Raw genomic sequence first — 23,218 nt, forward strand, 5'->3', positions numbered from 1 at the left:
TAGAGCATCTTCCTGCCTAGCAGGAATACCAGATATAGTGGAAAGGCTTTATTTAATTGCAAACCAAAAAGAAAAAAAATAAGGAAATAACTGCTAAGTACAAATGTTAAAGATGATAAATTATTTAAACTGGGGTTTTTGCATGCTGCCTTTATTCAGTCTACCTCTGAACATGTGTAAATTACATCTAGAAGCTACTTTCTACTTAGCTCATGGTTTAGTAAGGATTCTTAAATGGTGGAACAACAATGGCATTGACTGACCACAAGGTATACACGTACCTCTGCCAGATCCTCTTTTAATTTGTTATATTGCTCCACATCGAAATACTGGCTTTTGGATTTCCTGTAGAAGTAGTGAAGGAATTGTCGGTCTTTAACATCTGGGTAAACATAGTCCTGAGGTAAAGAAAAAAAACGATGCAAGTATTTGAGTGTATGGAGGTTGGTAGAGAGAAATATTAAGATGCAGGCAAGTTTTATTATTGAAATCACTCTTTTTGTATGAAGATAATCAAGTTAAAATGCCCTCACAATCCTAGAGAAGTTAGAAAAAATTAAACTACAACAAGTACGTGGCCTGATTTTAGGAGTGCTGAGTACCAATAGCTGCCATTGGAGTCAGAAGGTGGGATTTTCAAAGGTGCTGGAGGGAGCTGGGCTCAGAGCTCCTTAAGGTTCTTGTGAACATCCCAGACGAGGCTAAGCACTAATGAAAATCAGACTGGTAGCATCTACAGTGGCTTACCCAGAGAAGAGAAGTATGTTTTCCTTTCTGAGCGTCAACAGAAAGGGAAGGGGGTTAGAACTTTCAGTCAAAACCAGCTGAGCAACATGTTTCTTCTTACCGCAATACCCTGCCATTTCACGTTTTGCATATTCCATCAGTAACCCAAGATGCAAGCAAGTGTTGGATATTCTCCAATTGTTTCCACACCCAACAACAAAAAACTACTGCATTATTGAATATACAGAATCAAAAGGAAGATTTGTGATCCACTGTAGAGGCCCAGACATAAAAGAGAAACAAAAAGGTTTTTTAAAGCTTGATGACTATTGTCCATATTCTACAGCTTGTCCAAGTTCTGGGTTTTTGCTGTTTAAGAACACTTCCCCAGTCCTCCAGCCATCCCTCATTACAATTCCAGTGATTTCTCCTCTCCATATCCAAAAGCAGTAAAAATAGGTGGGCCACAAAGGGAGAAAAAAAAATGCAACATGCTCAAGTAGATGTGTTTTAATGGAAACACCTGAAAATTTCCAAACACTTCGATTTCCCAGATCAAAAGACGAACTTCAGCAAAAAGATTAGCTTTTTTGGCATCATTACCAGACTATACCCCTTTAGGAGGTTAGTGTGCTCACTACACATTCTGTAACAAAGTTTGAAATACAATTACTACCCAGGCCAAGTACCAGGAGTCAAAGAAAATGGACAAGGCAGTTCTTATTCTCACTGTAACATCATTAAATGTAATCATGATCAGACCAAAGTTTTTAAAACAGTTCAGATCAGGACCTGACCCTTGAGGAACAGGAAGTATCGCACAGCTGAAAAAAACCCTCTATTGTTATCCAGATATCCAGGTGTTTGTGCCAAACTTATGCTGAACAAGAAATTGAACCTGAATACAATTCTATACAACAGAGGTAATGGGTCCGAGGTTTGGTCTTCACAATAAATCTTCCATGTAGTATTAATTCAGATGTATTCATATAATGGGATTTACCTGCTTAGTAAGTACAAAGTAAGCATAGAAGGCCATGGCACTCCCATAAGTGATGAAGTATGTGACTGGCTCCATTATATCCCAGGAATAGACCCACCATGTGAGCCAGGCCAGGGCTCCACCCTGAGTGGACATTAGTGCTAAGCCAATCCACAAGAGCCTTGAGGTCCTTGCATCTGCACTTTTTGTGATTCTGGCTTTCATCTAAGGGGAAAAAGAAAGATATTTGTCCAGCTAGAACATCACCATCGTAATGAATCCGTTGTTCTGAAGCAAAGGGGAGAACACATTCTAATAACTCCTCTCCCACTGTATTCAGAACTCATCTGTTAGGCTAAATGCAGACAGTCAAAAAGCATAAGGCTAAATTGATTCAGTCTTTACAGATTCATCTAAGCTGCAGACTGAACCAATAAGCAAGTGAACAGATATTCACTTTTGATTCTGGAAATGCAGCCACATGCCTGCAGTGGCCCAGGCCAGAAGCCAGGGGATGCTAAAGCACATCTCCCAGCTCAGCTGGAGCAGACAGCGTGGACCCTGCAAGGGAGGGCTGAGGGGAGGGGGAGGTACAAAGCAGCCTGAGATGCTAGGGGACTGTGACAATTTGAATCTGGAGGGGATCTGGGACATAAGTTCAATAAATTGATTTAACCTAAATCAGTTAAGTCTGATGCTACATCCCATCCAGGTTTATCATAAACTGGTTTGAGCCATTTTGAAAGCAGTTTATGTGCACTCAACTTCGGTTGTGTTACAGATTTGAACCAGTTTCTCATCACTTATACACACAAACTGGTATTTTCTTTCCCTAGACTTAAAGACTTTACCTGCTCAGAGAGAATTTGGTTTATTGTGGGCATGTCTACTAGGCCTGTGCGAAGCAGCTAGTATTCGCTTTGGATTCGGCCGATTCGGAGGACAGTGATTTGGTTCAGTGATTCGAATCACTGTCTCAAATTGATTCAGCCGAATCTGATTTGGAAATTTGGCCACTGCCGAATCAGCCGAATCTCCAAATCAAACAGGCCCCATCCCCCGCCCACTCTCCTAGTCCCGTCAGTGGCTGCCCCTGCCTGGCCCCAGTGTCCTGACTCTTTTTTTTTTTTAAAAAAAGCCCTACACTCACTGGCTGCTGCCAGGCAGGGGTGCGATCCCCGCTGCCTCCCACTGCATGGGGGGGCTCTGCTACGAGCCCCCAGAAGCCCTGACAGCCACTGCAGCAGCTGGTGAATGCAGGGTTTTTTGGTTGTTTTTTTTTTTTAAAGAGCCAGCATGCTGGGGCAGCCATTGACAGGGCTTGGAATGGGGGCTTGTGGCAGAGCCCCCCCCATGCAGTGCAGGGCAGCAGGGATCGACCCCCCCCCCCCGCAACCTGGCAGCAGCCAGTGAGTGCGTGGCTTTGCTTTTCTTTTTTAAGAGCTGGGACGCTGGGGCCAGGCAGCCATTGACAGGGCCGGGAGATGGTGGCAGTTGGGGGTACTCAGGGGGGGTTGGGGGACCAGGCAGGGGATGGGGCCTGGTGGGGGTCCTCCCATGGTCCCCACCCCCCTTGCTGGCACGGAGCCCAGGCCCAGCTCCCTGCGGCAGTGAGCGTGGACTGCCCGAATTGCCGAAGCTCCGAATCTTTTCCAAATAGATTCAGAGGCTTTGAATCGATTCAGATCTTTTTATTGGTCTCCCAGGTTGATTTGGAGAATCAGCTGCCAAATCAGGCCAAATCTCCTCCGAATTGAATCAGCACCCATAGCTTCGCACAGCCCTAATGTCTACACAAGATGCTATTGCACATTTATTTAGCAAGTACTAAATAAATACACTGTAACTGGAGCTACTGTGCAGTAGTGCCAGCGAACATCTTTTAAGTGACACAACTGCGCAGTAGCCTAATAATGCTGCACAGTAGCGTATTAGCACCATCCATGCTGTGACACGCTACTGCACAGTATTATTAGGCTATTGCGCAGTCAGTGTCTTGTGTAGACGCACCCAGTATAAAGCAGTGGGTCATGAGCAGAGGGAATAAGCTGCAGTAGCAGGGGTTGGGCAACCAGGGCACTAGCCCCAAATGCTGATATGGATGGCGTACAAGAAAGACAGCTACTGCCCCTCTGGGTACAGTAGGCTTCTGAGGCTTCTAAGCTTCTGCCAATTTGTCTGCCATTCCATCCATACCTCATGGCAGTGGTTCTCAACCTTCATAGAGCTGGGGCCCCCACCCTACTTTTTTCACTTTGACAGCACCCCAGTTGAGAGCTACTGTTGTGCTGCCTCAGCTAACTTGAATGGTTCTTAACTGGGGTGTTGCCACCACAAAAAGCTACCCCATGCACCTTTTTCACTGCCAGACTGGGAAGGGTTGCAGCATGCAGATACTGTCCTGACTTGCTAGGATTCCCTGTTAAGCCCAACACAGACAAGAGAGCCAGCTCATTCTGCAGCCCTTCCTACCTGGACCTTGCACAGCGTCTCCCAGAAAGAGGTACACGACGCAGGTATCTGTCCTGTGCACCTCTATGTTTCTAACAGGAGCATTTGGGGACTGGATCAGCAAGATCTGTGGCACAAAATGGTTTTCATGCTTGCTTTAGGTTTAATCAGAGAACCCTAAAGAGGCAGGAGAGTGCATGTATTTCACAGCTTTTCCTAGTCTGGCTGTCCACTATGTGCCCAGGGAAACTTTACCTGGTCATGGCAGTGGCACCCACACTGCAGCATCCCGGAGGGGGGTCCTATAGCACCCTGGTTGAGATCCATTGCTGTTTTGCTGTTGGCCTAACCTGCTTTAGATTCAACATGTTTGTACCTTCCTTTCCTAGTTCCTTAGGCAGAAGCATTTTTCCACAGAATAATGGAAGAATAGGTAATGGATTCACAGGAAAATAAATTTCTTGCTAGCTCTCTAATTAAATTTCTGTGATGTGGTAACATCAGTCTGCACATCCAGTTGGAAAATTAGATTCAGGCAAAGTGACTCTGAAACTAGTGGAGTGCCAACTCCCTAGAGTTTTTGTCTAGCTCCAGAGGATTTCACCTGGGGAAAGTTATACAACAGGAGGAAAAGGAACTAGAGTTTGAAAACCATCTTGTGCCTGAATTGGCCTGCCCCATTCATCCATGCCTAAGTCATCACAGAACTGCATATATTAGTGAAATCAGGGTTTGTTTGTTTTTTATAGAGGAAAAAAATCCCTTCCCACCTGTTCAAAGGGTATCAGCTGTTCCTTCAGATGGTCCAGTTTCAGTAGCAGTTCTCTCTCCCTCTTTATCTGATGGTCTTCTAAATGCAGGGCCGTGAACAGTCTCTGAACCAAGGATTTGACATCTTCCATTTCAGTAGCATGCTCACTACTTAACTTATCTGAGAAAAGACCATGTTTGTTCTGACTGATAAAATGAATCAAACACACTCCTTCAAGGAGAAGTAAGTATTGCTTGTATATGGCCACAAACTGAAAATTCACTGTTTTTTCTTGAAATATTCAAAAGGGGAATTAACGGACCTATTTTCTATAGGGACTGATATAATAACAAACATGAACAACTGGTGCCGCCCAAGACGGGGGATGGGGGTGGGGCAGGCACCATTTGTAGTTGGCGGTGAGCAGCAGTGTCGGCGGCGGGGGGCACATGCCCCCCCTACATATCACCCATGATAACAAAACTAAACAAAACAAATATGCTTTTGAACAGATGCAGCTGGATAATCACACATTTCAAGACAGCTGTGGCTCTTACCTTTTATAGGGACTTTTACACTGTATGTCATATCATTAATGACCAATTTAAAATCATTCATCAATAACATTTCCACCAGTGTTTTAGTAGAAATCTTGCTACCATCTATAAGAGAAAAAAGAGAATCAAAAGGCGACTAGCCTCAATGTTAGCGGTTTCTAAAAGTAAGACCAGATGAAAAATCATCTTTAAATAATTACATTCAGTTTGGAAGTGGACAAATGTGTAGCTCCAATAAAAAGGTGCTTTTAATAAACATGCGTGTTAAAACGTTAGATAAAGCACCATCTGAAACATTTAATATAAACTCTGAACTTGTTTGAAATACCTGACATAACTCAGCACATTGTTTACAGGCAGTTTCCTTTTTTGTTTCCATTTTAAGAAGGAATGCAGCCAAGATAAAACGCACAGTTTAAAAATGTTTTTACTTGTGTCATTAAGACTTTAATTCTCCATTTTATTTCTGGACACCAAATCTCTACTTGTTTTTACATTTATTTGCATCTTGTATTTTGTATAGCTTGGAACAATTAAATCATTTAGGTCACATTCACTTTCCAGAGGAAGAATGTCTAATGAATATAGCCTAAGACTTCATATGTCAGGAGATCAGGCACCAAAAAACTAACTGCAAGATCCAAACATGTTAGTCAGTCTCTGTCAATTGAAGATGCTACCACTTAGCCTCCTCTGAGGAGTGTATTAATATTTGGATGGAGAATGCTACAAAAACAAAACTAAACGTCTTAGAAATTCTTCAAAAGTTGTCATGGATTATTGACAGATCAAGAAAAAACACAAAACTTCCAACATTATTTAAAGGACAGACACTTTCACTAACAACCTATGAATGGAACAAATGTGGAGTTTGTTTCAAATTGTTTTGGAGATCCCTACTCATGCGGGTACCTATCTTAGCCTCAAAGAGAACCTGCACTCAAGCAAGGCTTATAAGAGACTGCTTGCTTCTGAGGAATTTAGTGGAAGGGGTAGGAAATAAATTAGGCTTATTATGCAAAGGTACTTGCAATCTAAATCATGATGTACCTGTTCAACAGATTTCTATTTTCTTTTGTAATCATGTATTATTTCAAAACAGAGTTTCAACCATTTGGGAAGAAAAAATACCTCTCTTCTATTTCAAGTGTTGACTATTCTGTCAACAGTCTCTTCAGAATAGTTACAGAAGCCCAGCATTTTCACTCCTGTTCACTCAAATCTTGTAAACTATTTCTGAAGTAACTGCAACATAGCAGAAATTTCATGAGCTAAGTTATTTTAGCAATCTCACTACCATACTCAGTGGTAGAGGAATCCTAGGAGAACTATTGCTCCACAGGCAGATCCAGGATTTTAAACAGGAACAGAAACCAGTGCTGCAGGAATGGCTGAACAGTCTCCTCCCACACACTGGGTGAGGAAGACTACACTGCAGGAGCAGGACAGTGGGACTGATTTGCTGCCCTGACCCCTTAGGTGGCAACCTATAAGTATATAAGCTGTGTGCATCAGAAAATGGGAGAACTTCTGTTCACCAGGGCACCAAGGGAAGACAAAGTCTAATGGTCACAAACTGCTGGAAGACCGTTTTAGACTGGACATTAGGAAAACCCTCTTTACCGCCTGAGGCTCCAGAGTCTGGAATAGACTACCCCCGGAAGTGGTGCAAGCACCTACTTTGGATACCATCAAGAAACCTTTGGATGCTTATCTTGCTGGGGTGATCTGACCCCAGCTGACTTCCTGCCCTTTGGGTAGACTAGACCTGATGATCTCGTGAGGTCTCTTCTAGCCCTAATGTTTATGAAATCTAAGAAGCCAAAGACTTTTTTAAGCCCCACCCCCAAATCAGGTAAGTTTCCTCCCCCTTCTTCCCTCCCCCCCAGCAGTACCTCCCCCTCACTCAATGCCTCTGGGCTCAGGAAGAAGAGACATACCTGCCACCACCAACACTGTTTCCTGCCATGCTCCAACCTGGTCTTTGGGCAAAGGCTGCATGGAGAGCTGGGCTTGGCTGTGAACAGTGGTGGTGGTGGGCTGGTTTCCCTGACCTGCCCCTTCTCCTGGACTGGTGGGGAACACCCGAGGGGGACCAGGCAGAGAGGGGGAAGCAGCCTCCCATTGCTGCTGTCCCCAACTCCCTGCACAGCCTGGCTGGAGCAGTTCTGGAGCTCCGTCCACCCCCAGGTTAGCTGGGGTCAGTGGCAGCAGCAGGCTGGGGGGGGGTGTCGGGGGGGAAATAGGGAGGGAAGGGGATGTGCCATTGAGCCCAGAGGGGAAGGGAAACAGTACTGTGGGGAAAGGGATTCTTGTTTGGGGACTAAATAACAGTCTCTGGCCACTGCTCCCATAGTGTGGGCCAAATGGGGATGCATCTTGCACTCCCGGCATCCCATGCCAATGCACCCACTCTGGATCTGCCCCTTTGTTACTCATGAGGTCAACTATGTACAAACCAGTGTTGGAAGACCAATCTGTCCCAGTTTTAACAGCCAACAACAATCCAAAAACCTTGATACAAATTTTAAGGGGCCTGGATTGGAGGGTTTGGTTTTGTTCCACTTGTTTTTTTGAAGGGGTTGTTTTTAAAGAGCCCCTCAATGTTGTGTCTGTTACGTGTATTTCTATCCGTTTACCTCCATAACCCCACAATTTTGAATCCATCTCACCTCCTTTTACATTATAGACTTGTGGAAACAAATTCTCAATTTCAGATTGCTTCGGGCACCATTGACCTTGGTTGTGCAAACACAACCTTTTTATTTAGCAGAGTACTTTGTTGAAGTAGGGATGGATACTTCAAATAACTATAATATGTATTAGTGAATAGGAATGAGTATTTGGAGAAGTACTGTACTTACTCAACTATAAGATAAGGTTTCCCTCCACATTTTACATGGGGAAAAAAACCCCCTCATCTTAGAATCATGTACAACGGTGGTGGTGGGGTGGCAGCTGCTGTGGCTTGGGCTCAAGTCTTGGCCTGGGGTTGGGGCCATGGCTGCGGCTGCCTGTCTCCCCACCCCCTCCATTGCCTCTGCACCCCACCACTTCCACCCCCACATGCAGCCTCTGCCCTACCCCACCTGCCCTTTTGGGCAGAAACAATTGGTGACGGACAGGGGGGACAAGGCTGAACTCCTCAACGAGTTCTTTGCCTCAGTGTTCCTAAGCGAGGGACACAACAAGTCTCTCACTGGGGTTGTAGAGAGGCAGCAGCAAAGCGCCAGACTGCCATGCGTAGACCCTGAGATGGTGCAGAGTCACTTGGAAGAACTGGATGCCTTTAAGTCGGCAGGCCCGGATGAGCTCCATCCGAAGGTGCTGAAGGCACTGGCCGACATCATTGCAGAGCCACTGGCGGGAATATTCGAGCGCTCGTGGCACACGGGCCAAGTCCCGGAGGACTGGAAAAGGGCCAACGTGGTCCCCATTTTCAAAAAGGGGAGGGAGGAGGACCTGGGCAACTATAGGCCAGTCAGTCTCACCTCCATCCTTGGCAAAGTCTTTGAAAAAATTATCAAGGCTCACGTTTGTGAGAGCCCGGCAGGACAAATTATGCTGAGGGGAAACCAGCACGGGTTCGTGGCAGGCAGATCATGCCTGACCAATCTAGTCTCTTTTTATGACCAGGTTACGAAACGCCTGGACACAGAAGGAGGGGTGGATGTCGTATACTTAGACTTCAGGAAGGCCTTCGATACGGTATCCCACCCCATACTGGTGAATAAGTTAAGAGGCTGTGATGTGGATGACTACACAGTCCGGTGGGTGGCAAATTGGCTGGAGGGTCGCACCCAGAGAGTCATGGTGGATGGGTCGGTTTCGACCTGGAAGGGTGTGGGGTCCCGCAGGGCTCGGTCCTTGGACCGATACTCTTTAATGTCTTCATCAGTGACTTGGACGAGGGAGTTAAATGTACTCTGTCCAAGTTTGCAGATGACACAAAGCTATGGGGAGATGTGGACACGCCGGAGGGCAGGGAACAGCTGCAGGCAGACCTGGACAGGTTGGACAAGTGGGCAGAAAACAACAGAATGCAGTTCAACAAGGAGAAACGCAAAGTGCTGCACCTAGGGAGGAAAAATGTCCAGCACACCTACAGCCTAGGGAATGACCTGCTGGGTGGCACAGAGGTGGAGAGGGATCTTGGAGTCCTAGTGGACTCCAAGATGAACATGAGTCGGCAGTGTGACAAAGCCATCAAAAAAGCCAATGGCACTTTATCGTGCATCAGCAGATGCATGACGAATAGGTCCAAGGAGGTGATACTTCCCCTCTATCGGGCGCTGGTCAGACCGCAGTTGGAGTACTGCATGCAATTCTGGGCGCCACACTTCAAGAAGGATGTGGATAACCTGGAGAGGATCCAGAGAAGGGCCACTCGTATGGTTAAGGGCCTGCAGACCAAGCCCTACAAGGAGAGACTAGAGAAACTGGACCTTTTCAGCCTCCGCAAGAGAAGGTTGAGAGGCGACCTTGTGGCTGCCTGTAAGTTCATCACGGGGGCACAGAAGGGAATTGGTGAGCATTTATTCACCAAGGCGCCCCCGGGGGTTACAAGAAACAATGGCCACAAGCTAGCAGAGAGCAGATTTAGATTGGACATTAGGAAGAACTTCTTCACAGTTCGAGTGGCCAAGGTCTGGAACGGGCTCCCAAGGGAGGTGGTGCTCTCCCCTACCCTGGGGGTCTTCAAGAGGAGGTTAGATGAGTATCTAGCTGGGGTCATCTAGACCCAGCACTCTTTCCTGCTTATTCAGGGGGTCGGACTCAATGATCTATTGAGGTCCCTTCCGACCCTAACATCTATGAATCTTTTCCCCCTTACCCTTGCTCTGTATTGGCAGGCTCCCATCCATGCTGCAGTCTGGGGCACTGAGTATGGCCCCAGCCTGGCCCTGCAGCAGCAGCGCACAGCCCACACTGCTGCTACAGACACTGGGCCAGGGTGGGGCTGTGCTCAATGCCTCAGGCTAGAATGGGAACACAGCCTGCCAGCACAGAGCAAGGGGAAGGGGAAGGGAAATGGGAGCAGGAGCTGGAGGGGAGGAGGAAGGGGAAAGCAGAGGTGAGGGGAGGAGCAGGAAGGGGAGTAGAGGGGGAAGGGGGCTCAAGGCTGTGGAGGGGCAGACACAAGGAGGGGGCAAACTGCTTGACTTCTCCACACCGCCTACCCTCCTGAAGCAGTGTGGGAGATGAATTGAAGACCCCACAAGAATTGATTCTATACATGTATACTTTTATAATTTTCCATTTTTCCATGTATAAAATCTAATCATTGGGGGTCATCTTAAATTCAGGGTAATTTTAAATTCAAGTAAATACGGTAAGTTATAGTCTCACTTGATGCTTGACCTTGGCTTCTATTTCCATAGTTAAATTGACACTGATCTCTGTAAAGCTCTTTGAATCCCTTGTTTAAGAGGTGCTATGCAAGTAGAAAATAGAAGTATTATTCCAGATTAAGCATAATGAATGGTTTGTATATAAATATTTGTTGCTGTGGGGTTGCCCAAGACCTTCCATCTGTCTCCATGTGCCTACTATAGAAACACACCTGGAATTCTGCACTGGAATTTGACACTTGGAAGCATTTGGTAATATCTGCTGAGATATAACAGCTTGAACAGGGGAAGCTAACACACCAGCTGGCTCTTCTACCCACTCTATGTGGGTAGGCTGGCAGACTTGGAACATCGGCATATTAAACCAAAAATTAAAAACGTACATCCTCTCTTTTTTCAACACTTTACAAATGTCACCTTTATAATTTACATGGAAATGAGCGTCAGCATTCTTATTAAAATTATGTTGAACAAAAAAAAAAAAAAGAAAAGCACTTGTTTGGAAGTGTCAGACAGTGCCACATTTGATTCAGTACTGTCCATTCTGGTATTCATGAACTGATGGAAAAAAGTATTTTTAGGTCTTCCAAAAATAATTCTCTCTAAAAGGCTATTTTCCTTCCTGCTTAGCAAAATGAAGGTGAAGAGATGAACAAAAAGCTTTTCTTTGTCTAATTCCATGCAGTGCTAGAATAAGAATGGTAGAAAATTAAAATAAACTACCCAATCTGTAATGTTTCCAGTTCAAGTTAGCTTTAAAGTACAGTGCTAAGATAGGTCCTCATTTTATCTAGAAGCTAAATAAAACAGAAGGAAGGAGTATTTGTACTTAAATCAAATTTTCTTAAGATGTTCATATCCTTTTAAATTATATAAATCTGGCGTGTGACTAGCACCATCATTACCATATTAACTTTCTGTTTATATATATTAAAAGTTATTCTCCATTGTTACCTTCAAATGCCAAATAATTGTATGAAGAGGAGAAAAATTTGGTCCAGATTTTGGTTCTAAGCCAAGAGCATTATCAGATGAGGCACTCCCCCTGTTGGTGAAATTAGATTCATTTCCTTTACAACTACAACAGACAGTCCTGCTAGCCTTGTAAATATGTGTCTAATAATATTATGGACTAAATCCACATAATGAACAATGGAGCAAACCCTGATACTAAGATTACTGGGGGTCTTAATTTTCATTTTAAATTTACATAGAAATGAACATCAGCATTCTTATTCATACTTTTGCAACTGACACAACAGATGAATTCTGCCTGACAGGAAAGAATAATGCAGACACCTGTGAGTGCAGATACTCCCTTTGGTCTACAGGACTGTGAATGAAGATACCTGTGTTCATAAAAGTAACTGTCTTCAGGGTCATACCCAGAGTTTGCTGCTCGTAAAGGTGGGGAACAGCCTATATCATCCCATTACTGGATAACATTTAGGTGAATGCTTGCACATTTGTCATCTGTCCCCAGTCCTTACAGGATGCCTACAGGGAATATGAAGTCTTGAACAAGTTTTCTTTTGTAATGTTGATATTTCATCTATGTGTATAAAAGGACTGACCTGATGAAGAGTGTGTCACGGAGCGGTCCTTCAGGAGGGCCGTGATCTCCTTACGGCCCCCTCACCGTGCCAAGTCGGCCCAAGGGCACCCTCAAATTCTCGCCTGCCACGTCTTTGATGTTCAGTAAGTTTGGGAGGCTGCCTCATGTCTCCTTGGGCACGGTTAGCAGGGACATCTGTCCCCGTGTGTTCCCGGACCCCCTGGGGGTCTCCCAGTATGATGGGTGCTTCCCAGGCACCCTAGCCTTATGGGCTACGCGTGGCTCCTACCAACCCCAAATACCACGCCCCAAGCCTCGCTGATGGGATAGACGCTAGTATGTCTCTCTATATGTACATGGCCCGTCTCTCGGGCCTCCTCTATGTACTCTCGCCCCGCTCTCTGGGGCCTCCTCTTCTGGGTTGCCCTCTCTTTGGCTCTCCGAGCCCACTCGGGGCCTCCCTGTAACGTTGCCCCTCTCTGGGGCCTTCTCTGTAGTGTCGCCCCCTGTCTGCGGCCTTTGCAATAGTGCCCCCTCCTGGGGCTTTCCCTGTAATGTCGCCCGAACTCGGGCTTCTAAAATACAGCCCCCTGTCTGGGGCTCTCTGTGCCCACTCTGGGGACTTCTCGGCAACGCCACCTGATTCTCGGGCCCACCGCGCTGCTACCCCCTTCTCCCAGGGCTCACCGTGCTACTACCCCCTCTCACTGGGGCAACCGCAGCACTCTACCCTGCTCTGGGGTTTGTCGCAGCACTAGCCCTTCTTCAGAGGCTCACCGCGCCCGCACTGGGCTTCCTAATAATATTGCCCCCTCTCTGGGGCTTGCTGTGCCCGTCCTGGGCTTCCTAATAACAATGCCCCCTCTCTGGGACTCGTCGTGCCCACGCTGGGGCTTCTCAAAGCCGCCGCTCTCCGGGGCTGGGGTCTACGCACCCCGCAATTTGCGCCCTCACTGGCGCGGGGTTCCCATACCACTGGGATTCCCCCTGAGAATACTGCGCCCTCACTGGCGCTAGGGTCCCACCTCCTGTGGGTCCCTATGAGGCCTCCTCCAACCCCTATAGCCTCACCCAAACCACCGGTGTAATATCAGAAGCAAACATAAACTCGAGCCTCCTGGCTATAACTCAACTCAAAGCCGTCTGGCTAAACCATGGTGCTCAAACCTCTCAGAGCTGCCATCCTTCACTCAGCTAGAGCAGTTCTTGCAATGCTCGCATTCTAGCTCCAGGAGCTCCTGTCTCCCTGGCCGCTGGCAGAGAACTGCCAGCCTGGCCTCAGCCCTGGGCTTTATGAGGGCCAGGCCCTGCCCCCTTCTGGCCAGCTGACTCACATTAGTTGCCCCGGCAACCCGCAGCTGTGCGTGTTATGTTCTGCCAGGGCACTCTCTCCCTGGCAGTTTCCACTCTCTAGGAGCAGAGCACCGAGGTGCCCTGCGACAAAGAGCATAGTCTATCTACATGCTTCATGGATTCAGAGAATAAAAGTAGTAAAAGAAAAATAAATTTTAAGAGATTCTACTTTGTAGTTCAAATATGATTTACTTTTTTAAAAAAATCTGGACAGAAAAAATAATTGTAAGCAAGAAATTTAGGTAAGTGGTAACATACTACTTCAGAGATAACAGTGTTTCTGCATTAGAAACAGGCCACAGTACTGACAGAGTAGTCGTGATCCAAATCTCTAATTTCAGATTATAAAATCTTTCCCTCACAAAAGGATAAAAGCTTCTATGTGACTTTAAAATTTAAGTCTCACTGAAGACAAAGAGGCATTTTTAAAAAGCGTACCCTTCTCCGTATAATGAAACTTTAGTGCTTCCACTTACAAAAGGAGAGGCCTAGGGCCTAGCACTAAAGGGGGTGCAATATCCCAAGAGACTCAGATGGTTGGAAGCAAGACTTTCCAAGTTTCTAGTTGATGCTCACAGAAGCACTGATAGGGAGCATTACTAATCACATACAGACTAAGAGTTGCTCTGTGAAGATCCTTTAAGACTGATAGTTGGAGAAAAGAAAGAGGGAAATATATGGGGCACTAGAAGACAACACACTTATTAAATAGCACTATAAAAAAAAAAGACAGCTGTCTTGGGAAAGGGAACAATTCAAGGAAAATACCAGATCTTAAGGAGGTTCAACTGTAATATCCAAATTCTCTGGAACGATAGAGGTGTTAAATTGCAAAATACCATTTATCCGTATTATTCTTATGCACTGAGAGTTAAGAACCATCCACCCTAAACCTTAGGGCCCTGGCATTTATCATGAGATAAGTTGCAATATGCCCACATTCAGCCAATTTATGGCATGATAAAATGGCAAGCCAGCCACAAAAATATGTTGTGCTTTAATCTGAACATGTGGCATGCAGCCCAGAATTGGCTTTCCTTACAGCTGGGACTTTTAACACTGCATCATGCAACCTGCTGCTGGGCTGACAGGTCCAGGGCACAGGGAGCTAGATATCAAGAAGCTCCCCAATCCACAGCTCCCCACACCCCAGTAAATACGCAGCCAGCTTCACACAGGCTAGGAATCACAGAGCTCCCTGATCTACAGCTCCCTATGCCCCAGAACACAGCCAGCTGCTAGCATGCTTTTTAAAATGTCTGGGCTGCCCGCACACCTGGATTTTGAGAAGGCGCACCTGCAACCTGGCTGCAGTGTGCCTAAATATTTAAAAGCTGTCCCTGCAGGAGGGTCCGGTGCCTAGAGGGGACTAGAGCATGAATATCTGGTGCCTGGGAGGGACACCAGGAGATTCCAGTGCTGGGGGGGGGAATGACACGACTACAGCACAAAGGTCTGGTGCCTGGTGGGGGGTCCAATGCCTAGGGGTGAGTAAGCTGCATTGAGAGAAGCTCCAGTGCTGGGGTCTGCCAGAGTGGGGCCAAAGCGCCTGAACCCATTGAAGGGGCAGTATATCAGCAGGGTTAGAGAGCTCAGAGGTCTGAAGCCCAGGAGGCAAAAGGACCAGGGCTGGGAGCCTATAACCCAGGAGAGGGGAGATCACCTGCAAGGCATGGGAGTGGGTACTGGGGAAGATGGAGCCCATGAAACTAGCCCTTAAGGCAATTACCACAAACACCGATGGTCATCCGAGTAAGACCAGGCTTGGGAAGCCCTGGGGCAGCCACCCTTTTATCAGAAATTAATATAGTCAAAGCATAGCAGGTGAGTAAAGGAGAGAGGGCCACAAGGGACCACGACCTGAAGGATTGGAGTTCAGGAAGAGTGGTTGCTTCTCAAGGGAGCAATCCTAAAGGCACAAACAATGTCTATCCCATCTTGGAGGAAAGGTAGCAAAAGGACACAGCAGCCCCCTTGGCTCTGCAGGGAACGTGTGGACTTCCTGTGTCTAAAATAAAGACCTATAAAGGATGGAAGACTGGAATCACCTCAGAGGAGGAGTATTCTGCACTGGTCCGGACTTGTAGCGAGCTAACCAAGAATTGCCAAGACTGTGACTGAACTCCAACTGGCTACATGTATCAAAGACAATAAAACATCCTTTTTTAGATATGTGGGGAGCCAGAAGAAAAGCAAGGGTAACACTGGACCCCTGTTAAACCAAATGGGACAACTGACACCCGACACCCAGGAAAAAGCCAACGTGCTTAATGGGTATTTTGCATCAGTTTTTCACCAGCCCCAAGAGACTGCCCTGCTCAATACGGCACGGGACAGCCAGGGTGAGGGAGAATTGTTACCCTACATTAATGTAGACCATGTACAGGAACACCATGAGAGGCTGGATACCTTCAAGTCAGCTGGCCCATACAGTTTACATCACAAGATACTTAAGAAGCTGGCAGGCATCATAGCTCAGCCCCTGGCACGGATCTTTGAGAACTCCTGGTGCTCAGGTGAAGTGCCTGAAGATTGGAAGAAGGCCAATGTGGTGCCTATCTTCAAGAAAGAGAGGAAAGTAGATCCGGGGAACTACAAGCCTATCAGCCTGACCTCTAGCCCGGGGAAAATCTTGTAAAAAATTATCAAAGAGACCATTCTTAATAAGCTGGCTGATGGCAACATCCTGAGGGATAGCCAGCATGGGTTTACTGCAGGTAGGTCTTGCCTGACCAATCTCATCTCCTTCTATGACCAGGTGACATATCACCTGGACAAGGGAGAAGTGATTGATGTCATATATCTTGACTTTAAAAAAGCCTTTGATCTGGTGTCCCATGATCTCCTCATGAAAAAAACTAGCCAACCGTGGCCTTGGCTACATCACAGATTGATGGCTGGGGAATTGGCTCCGAGGTTGGACCCAGAGAGTAGTAATAGATGGAAGTAAATCATCGTGGTGCGCCATGACCAATGGGGTCCCCCAAGGCTCTGTCCTTTGGCCTATACTCTTCAATATGTTTATTAATGATGTAGACACTGGTAACAGAAGCGGACTGGCCAAGTTCACCAATGACACCAAACTTTGGGGTAAAGCATCCACACCTGAGGATAGGCTGGTGATCCAGGCCGACCTCAACAGGCTCAGAAAATGGGCGGATGAAAACCTGATGGCATTCAACACCAAAAAATGCAAGGTACTCTACCTTGGGGAAAAAAACACAGCTTGCTTATAGGTTCAGGAGTGCTACACTTGCTAACACCACGGCTGAAAGGGACTTGAGGGTCACGACTGACCACAAGATGAATATGAGCCACCAATGTGATGTTGCAGCTCGTAAAGCGAGCAAAACTTTGCTTCTTGAGCAAATCCTAGGATGTCATCCTCCTGCTGTATTCGGCCTTGGTGAGGCTGCAGCTGGAGTACTGCATCCAATTCTAGGCTCCACAATTTAAAAAGGATGTGGAGAAGCTTGAGAGAGTCCAGAGGAGGGCCACACATGATCAGAGAGCAGGAGAACAGGCCTTATGAAGAGAGGCTGAGAGCCATGGGACTCTTCAGCCTCAAAAAGCGCAGGCTCAGGAGGGACCTGGTGGCTGCCTATAAGTATATAAGGGTTGTACATCAGGATCTGGGGGAACACCCAAGGGATGGTCACAGGTCAAAGGTCACAAACTCCTCCAAGACCATTTCCGGCTGGACAGAAAGAAAAACTTCTTTACTGTCTGAGCCCCAAAGGCCTGGAATAGACTGCCTCCAGAGGTGGTGCATGCACCTTCTCTGGACTCTCTTAAGAAACATTTGGATGCCTGTCTTGCTGGGATCCTTTGACCCTAGCTGACTTCCTGCCCCTGGGGCAGGGGGCTGGACTTGATGATCTTCCGAGGTCCCTTCCAGCCCTAATGTCTATGAAATCTATCTCTGAGAGCCAGACTGGCAAGGGCTGAGTGGCCACCAACCACCCTGGGACGGGCACTTGTTATAGACCTGTCCCTGAACCCCGGCTCTCCGGATGCCCAGACAGTTAACAGCAATGCCTGCAGCTAGCTGCAAGCATACCAGGGCAGACAGCTGGGGATTAAGGAGCTCTTTACTCAAAAAGAAAGAGCTAACCTTAGTTTCTTATAAACGGACCTCAACGTTAATACAATATTAATAAATACCATTTGTAAAGATTTCTGCCTTCTCGATTCCTTTATCTTCTTTCTGTATGTCCTGCAGGAAGGTCCCCACAGTTGTTAACATTGGCTTGACAGTAAACTGGCAGCGCTCTTTTCTTGAGGGTAACATAACAGTTATCACAGGAAGACCATGTCTGTAATTAATAGTTACTTCTGAAAAAGAGGAAAAAAAGTCATGTTTGTTAAATGCAATTTAAACTCATACTTCCTTTCAAGAGAGGCCAAATATGGAAATGCATATAGTATGTCTTAAATTTGTTTACTGTACAAGACTAAAGCATAATACTTTTACAGGCCCCAAAAGAAAAAGTGACTTGTTCAAAATCACCTGAAAAGTCAGTGGCAGAGGTAGAAAATGTCCTGACCCCCCAGTTTTGTGCTGTAAAACTACGTGCTTGCTGAAACAAAGATACATACTATGCAACAGGAATAATGCACATTCCACACTTCTATTATTAGCTGTTATTTTCAGAAGGCTGAGACTGAAAGGTGAGCTGATTTGAAAAAAAGATAACTGATGAGATAACTTACCATCAGATGGCACCAGTGTGCTATAACACACTCTTTTATAATGCCTCAGTTTTCCTATTTGCCTCTGGCACTGCATCTGCAAAAAAGATTTTTTTTTGAGGGAGAGTGTACACAGCTGGAATAAAACACTACCTTGGTAAACAGCAGTCCCCAGCCATCACTCATCCACATGGTAATATTCTGTGTGGACTGGCAGAATACAGGTATTCCTGAAAAAGCATTTCCCTATAAACAAAAATCTCCAGCGATTCTGATTACCAAGCAGAATTTCTACTATTCTAGACAAAATTATTAATAAGTATTAGTAAACTGTTGGCTACAACTAAGTAATTCTGTCGTTTCATTCAGAATGATATAAATATCTTAAGATGATAGATGTGGTTATATTTTAATTTTAAGCAAATGTCTTTTGTTATACAGGAAAATGCCTCAATTGTAATGTAACCCTGCCTTCTTCAAAAAGGAACTTGAAATGTTGCTCCATTATGCTGCTTTAGAGTAGAAGGCAGTTATCACCACTCACTACATACACGATTCTTTCGAGTCGATAATGCAACGTAATAAATACGTGCGTGTTCTGAATGAAAAATAGCAACACTTTCACCAAAGCATTACATTACATTACCACTATATGCAAAAGTGCAAGCAGCTGTGATTCAGCACCATTACATTAAAAATGTATTAGTGCTGTTCACAATATTAAAAAAAAAAAATTAACCACACAGCTTGAGAAAAACAAAAACAGCTTTTGTTATCTAGACTTACTGTTTGAACAATAGTGCAATTCTGCTAGTGCAACCAAAACTATAAGATTGCTACCATTTAATACCCCACTGTAAAAGATACAACAACTTGGTTAATGTTACCTTCTGCAATGAACGCACAGAATAATTACTGGGATTATTACTCTGTAATCTCTAAAGACCTCTTGCAGTACCAGAAGTACCCACAGCTAAGGGTTGTCAACGCACAAAAGATATACTGCTTTAATTATTCCAATGTCATTGAGGCAGCAAAATCATACTAGTGGGAATGCAGTTACACTGGTATAAACATGTTTTATACTGGCATGGTATTTCTTGCAGGGAAAACAGCTAAAAAAGACCTGATAGACAAGAGTGAAGTGGAAGTTTGAGAGCTGAACGCTCAGGAAAAAGGAAAATAATCTAGGATCAATTTACCAAAAAAATTGGCAGCTGGCAATTCAATCGCATTTTTGTACTTAATATACAGAAACTGAAGCTTTTTGATACACATCACAGCACATTTACTATCCAAAGGAGGAAGTTTACTAAAAGTAAATCTATAAAATGCAGTAGATTTCATTTATAGAGATTACTTCTCAGTTGAACATCCTACTCTAAACAATACTTCCAGAACTAAGTTTTTTCAGGCTGAAAAATTTGTGATCCTACCTGTGACAATGGAGTCTACAGAAGAAAGGAGGGGACCCTACAGTAAATACAAAAATGTTTTTTAAATTGTTTTAAAAAAAAATAATTAAAAAAAACTGTGGCGCACAGAGGCTTATTAATGCTGAATGCTAGCGAGAGCTTCAGTGCAACAACATGGAATGAATGCCTACCCATCTGTTCTGAAAGCATGTATTCCTTCCGTTTGCACTCCATTAGCTAAGTACAACCTCTGACACAGGTCACCTGTTTTGGTTCGAGCCATCCGCAGACAATACATGTACACAAAATGTGAATATGGGCCATCACTGTTGGGGGAAAAAATAATAAAAAACTATTCCAACCCCTTTTTTCTGGAAGGCATTTAAAAACAAATAAACAGAGGACAGATAATAGCCTAAAACAAATTCTCAGTGGCCTGGCATATAATATTCACAACATATCAGTGATGTCCCCTTGGGGGACTACTGAGGAATGCCTCTTTTTATTGGCATTTGATACACAATTATGCTTACTGTGATAAATATCCAATTATCTGTGGTTACCTTTTCCTGGATATTGCATTGTATTGTCTATGAGCAGGTGCTACTATTTTTCTTGTTGTTGCAAATTTTTGCATCAGCACTGTTTAGAGAAAGGATAGTACATATCTATAGCTGATTTATTTGGAATGAGTTTTTCTTTGATGGTTTGTTTGGGGGGGGTTGTTTTTTTTTTTAAACTTTTTGTGAATTGTTTGCACCCCAATAGGAAAATCTCTGTATATTTTATTTATAAATATTTTGAATCTTTCAATAAATTACCAATCAAGTGAAACAAAAGGAACAGCTTTACAATACATGTTTTATACGGTTTCTTTTTCTGCAGAGACTTCTAGTGCTTTCTCCCTGCCTCAAATTAAAACAAAAAAACCTCAATGCATACACTGATCATTTCATTTTATTTAACTATCTCCCACACAAAACAACCTGTTTAAAATCAAATACATACATAGTAATAACATGCGCACTGAAGTATGGGACTTGAGGGTTCCAATAAAGTAAGTCAAGGTCCCACAAAGGCAAAAGGCCCACCTACTTGCAGCTGGATCAATCCTGGGTGACCCAGAATAGGTCCAAATTGTCTCTTCACAGGATAGGGGCTAGAATTACAGAAAGCTGATAATGGAAAGCTCCCATGAGTCATTAGGCCCTGCAGAAAGCCTAAGATGGGGGTTGTCAACTGGGGGTACGTGTATACCCTCGGGGGTACTTGGGAGGGCCCTAGGGGGTACATGTGGGCAGGTGGGGACGGAGCACCACCGCCTCCTAGAAACAGAGCCCGGGGTGGGAAGGGGGACACAGAGCAGCAGCGCCCCTCCATGGGCTCTACAGGCGCTGCCCAGCTAGCCAGATGAAGAGGGTGGGGGGGAAACTTGCATGCGATGCCCGCTGCCACTTCCCACCACCCTGCGCTGCTTCCACTCCACTTTTTTTTGTAAATGTACCCCGACGTGCCACCGCCCCCCCATGCTCCATGTACGGCTGCCAGGGGTACACCTACTGAAAAAGGTTGAAAACCCCTGGCCTAAGATAATGAGAAGAATTGGAAAGAGGGACTCCCATTTCAGAAGAAGCCAGGAATAGAAGTGGTCCATGAGCTGTAACAGGATGTGGCCAGCATGGTGATGCACACAATCACATCCCTCACCCCTTCCCTATTCTGAGCAATAGGAAAACACTTCTGATTGCCACAGAAATGCTTGATGTACTGCAGATGGTTGTAGAGTACAACACACAAAGACACTGGGACATGCTCTGCAGCCATAACACTAAATATAATTACTGGGACATTGGGGTCACAGAGCACTACATATAACACCAAGTAGGGAATTGGCTTGGACTTCATAGTTGCAGAGTCTGCTATATGACACCAGTCAGAGTGGACAAGGACTATAGGACATTACCAAAAAACCTGCTAAGTTTTAAGAGGACTATCTACTTCAGGTCCCACCACCACAAAAAAACTAGTTAGAAGAGTGTAAACAAATAACTATAATTTAGATCTACTTCATGGAGAGAGGGTCATTTGTAGTTTGCTGGAAAATCTGTTCTGTAACTACACTTGTTAGCAATTCATATTTGGTTAGAATAATATACGTAAAATAGATTTGCTACCAATAATGAAAAAGATATTCTAGCAAAATCTGTTCCTACTGCTCCCCTGGCAGGTTGCTGGATCAGGTCCTGGTCGTGCCAGCCCTGCACAACTGAATCCGACCCATGGACTGACTTGGCACTGCTCCTCCACTGGGAGACTAACAGTCTACTAACAGTTTTAGCAGGTCATGTCAGCTGCACTACCAATAACTTGGGCAGCCTAAGGAAAGGTCCCCTCAGGGAAGCACTGGGTTTGATATGGCAGACTTAACTGCCTGTACACAAATGCCAGGAGCTTGGGAAACAAACATGAGGAACTGGCACTTCTCCTATGTGATAATGACTATGACCTTGTAGGAATTACAGAGACCTGGTGGGACTCCACCTATGATTGGTCAGTGGCAATAGAGGGTTACACTGTGTGTAGGAGAGACTGTGTGGGGAAGAGGGATAGGGGTGTTGCTCTCTCTGTCAAAGATCAGCTCACCTCCCTGCAGATTGAGTTTCCAAACCAGGAAGGGCGCCTTGAGACCCTCTGGGTCAAGATACAAGGAGAACATGGGGAGGATGACTTACTCGTAGGAGTCTACTATAGACAACCCCCCACCAAGAGGACAACCTAGATCAGGAATTCATTAGGGAACTGGTCCAAGCCGCATGCTCCTGATGCTTGATCGTCATGGGAGACTTCAACTTCCCAAACATCTCTTGGGATGATCGCATGGCCAAATCTGATAAGTCGCGTAGTATTCTCATGTGCATCGATGACCTCTACCTAACTCAGGAGGTCTATAGGCTGACTAGGGGAGAGGCATTGCTGGATCTGGTCCTGGCCAGAGGGGAGGACCTGGTGAGCGATCTGCAGATCAAGGGGAAGCTTGGTGACAGTGACCATGAGTTAGTCACCTTCTTAGTTCACCGAAGAACAGGCAAACTCCTCAGTAAAACAGAAGTCCTTAACTTTGGGAAAGCCGACTTCTGCAAACTGAGAGAACTGGTCAGTCAGGCAATCAGAGGCCATATCTCCCCCCAGAAAAGGGAATATATGAGGAATGGCCATTGCTCAAAAACATAATCCTTGAAGCACAGGGCAAAGCCATCGCTTCTCACAAGAAATGCAGTCAATGAGCAAGGAAGCCCCTATGGCTGAATAAGGAACTGTTGGACCTCATTAAGCTCAAAAGATTAGCCTACACCAGCTGGAAACCAAGAAGCATTACCAAAGAAGA

General features: G+C 45.4%; 1 protein-coding gene across 4 annotated transcripts in view; it reads right to left on the reverse strand.

Annotated features, from left to right (window-relative positions):
- Positions 1–23,218, reverse strand: part of MCUB (mitochondrial calcium uniporter dominant negative subunit beta) — a 133,144-nt gene that overhangs the window by 1,006 nt on the left and 108,920 nt on the right. For all 4 annotated transcript variants that reach the window (XM_014595784.3, XM_019500130.1, XM_014595745.3 and 1 more), the window contains exons 2-7: positions 18,440–18,515; positions 17,891–18,061; positions 5,468–5,572; positions 4,930–5,090; positions 1,730–1,933; positions 282–398 (exon numbers count right to left, since the gene is read on the reverse strand). In XM_014595784.3, the coding sequence (XP_014451270.1) occupies positions 282–398; positions 1,730–1,933; positions 4,930–5,090; positions 5,468–5,572; positions 17,891–18,061; positions 18,440–18,515 (834 nt within the window). The remainder of the gene's footprint in view (positions 1–281; positions 399–1,729; positions 1,934–4,929; positions 5,091–5,467; positions 5,573–17,890; positions 18,062–18,439; positions 18,516–23,218) is intronic.

This window comes from Alligator mississippiensis, chromosome 2, assembly GCF_030867095.1.
Source record: "Alligator mississippiensis isolate rAllMis1 chromosome 2, rAllMis1, whole genome shotgun sequence".
NCBI classification, from domain to species: domain Eukaryota; kingdom Metazoa; phylum Chordata; order Crocodylia; family Alligatoridae; genus Alligator; species Alligator mississippiensis.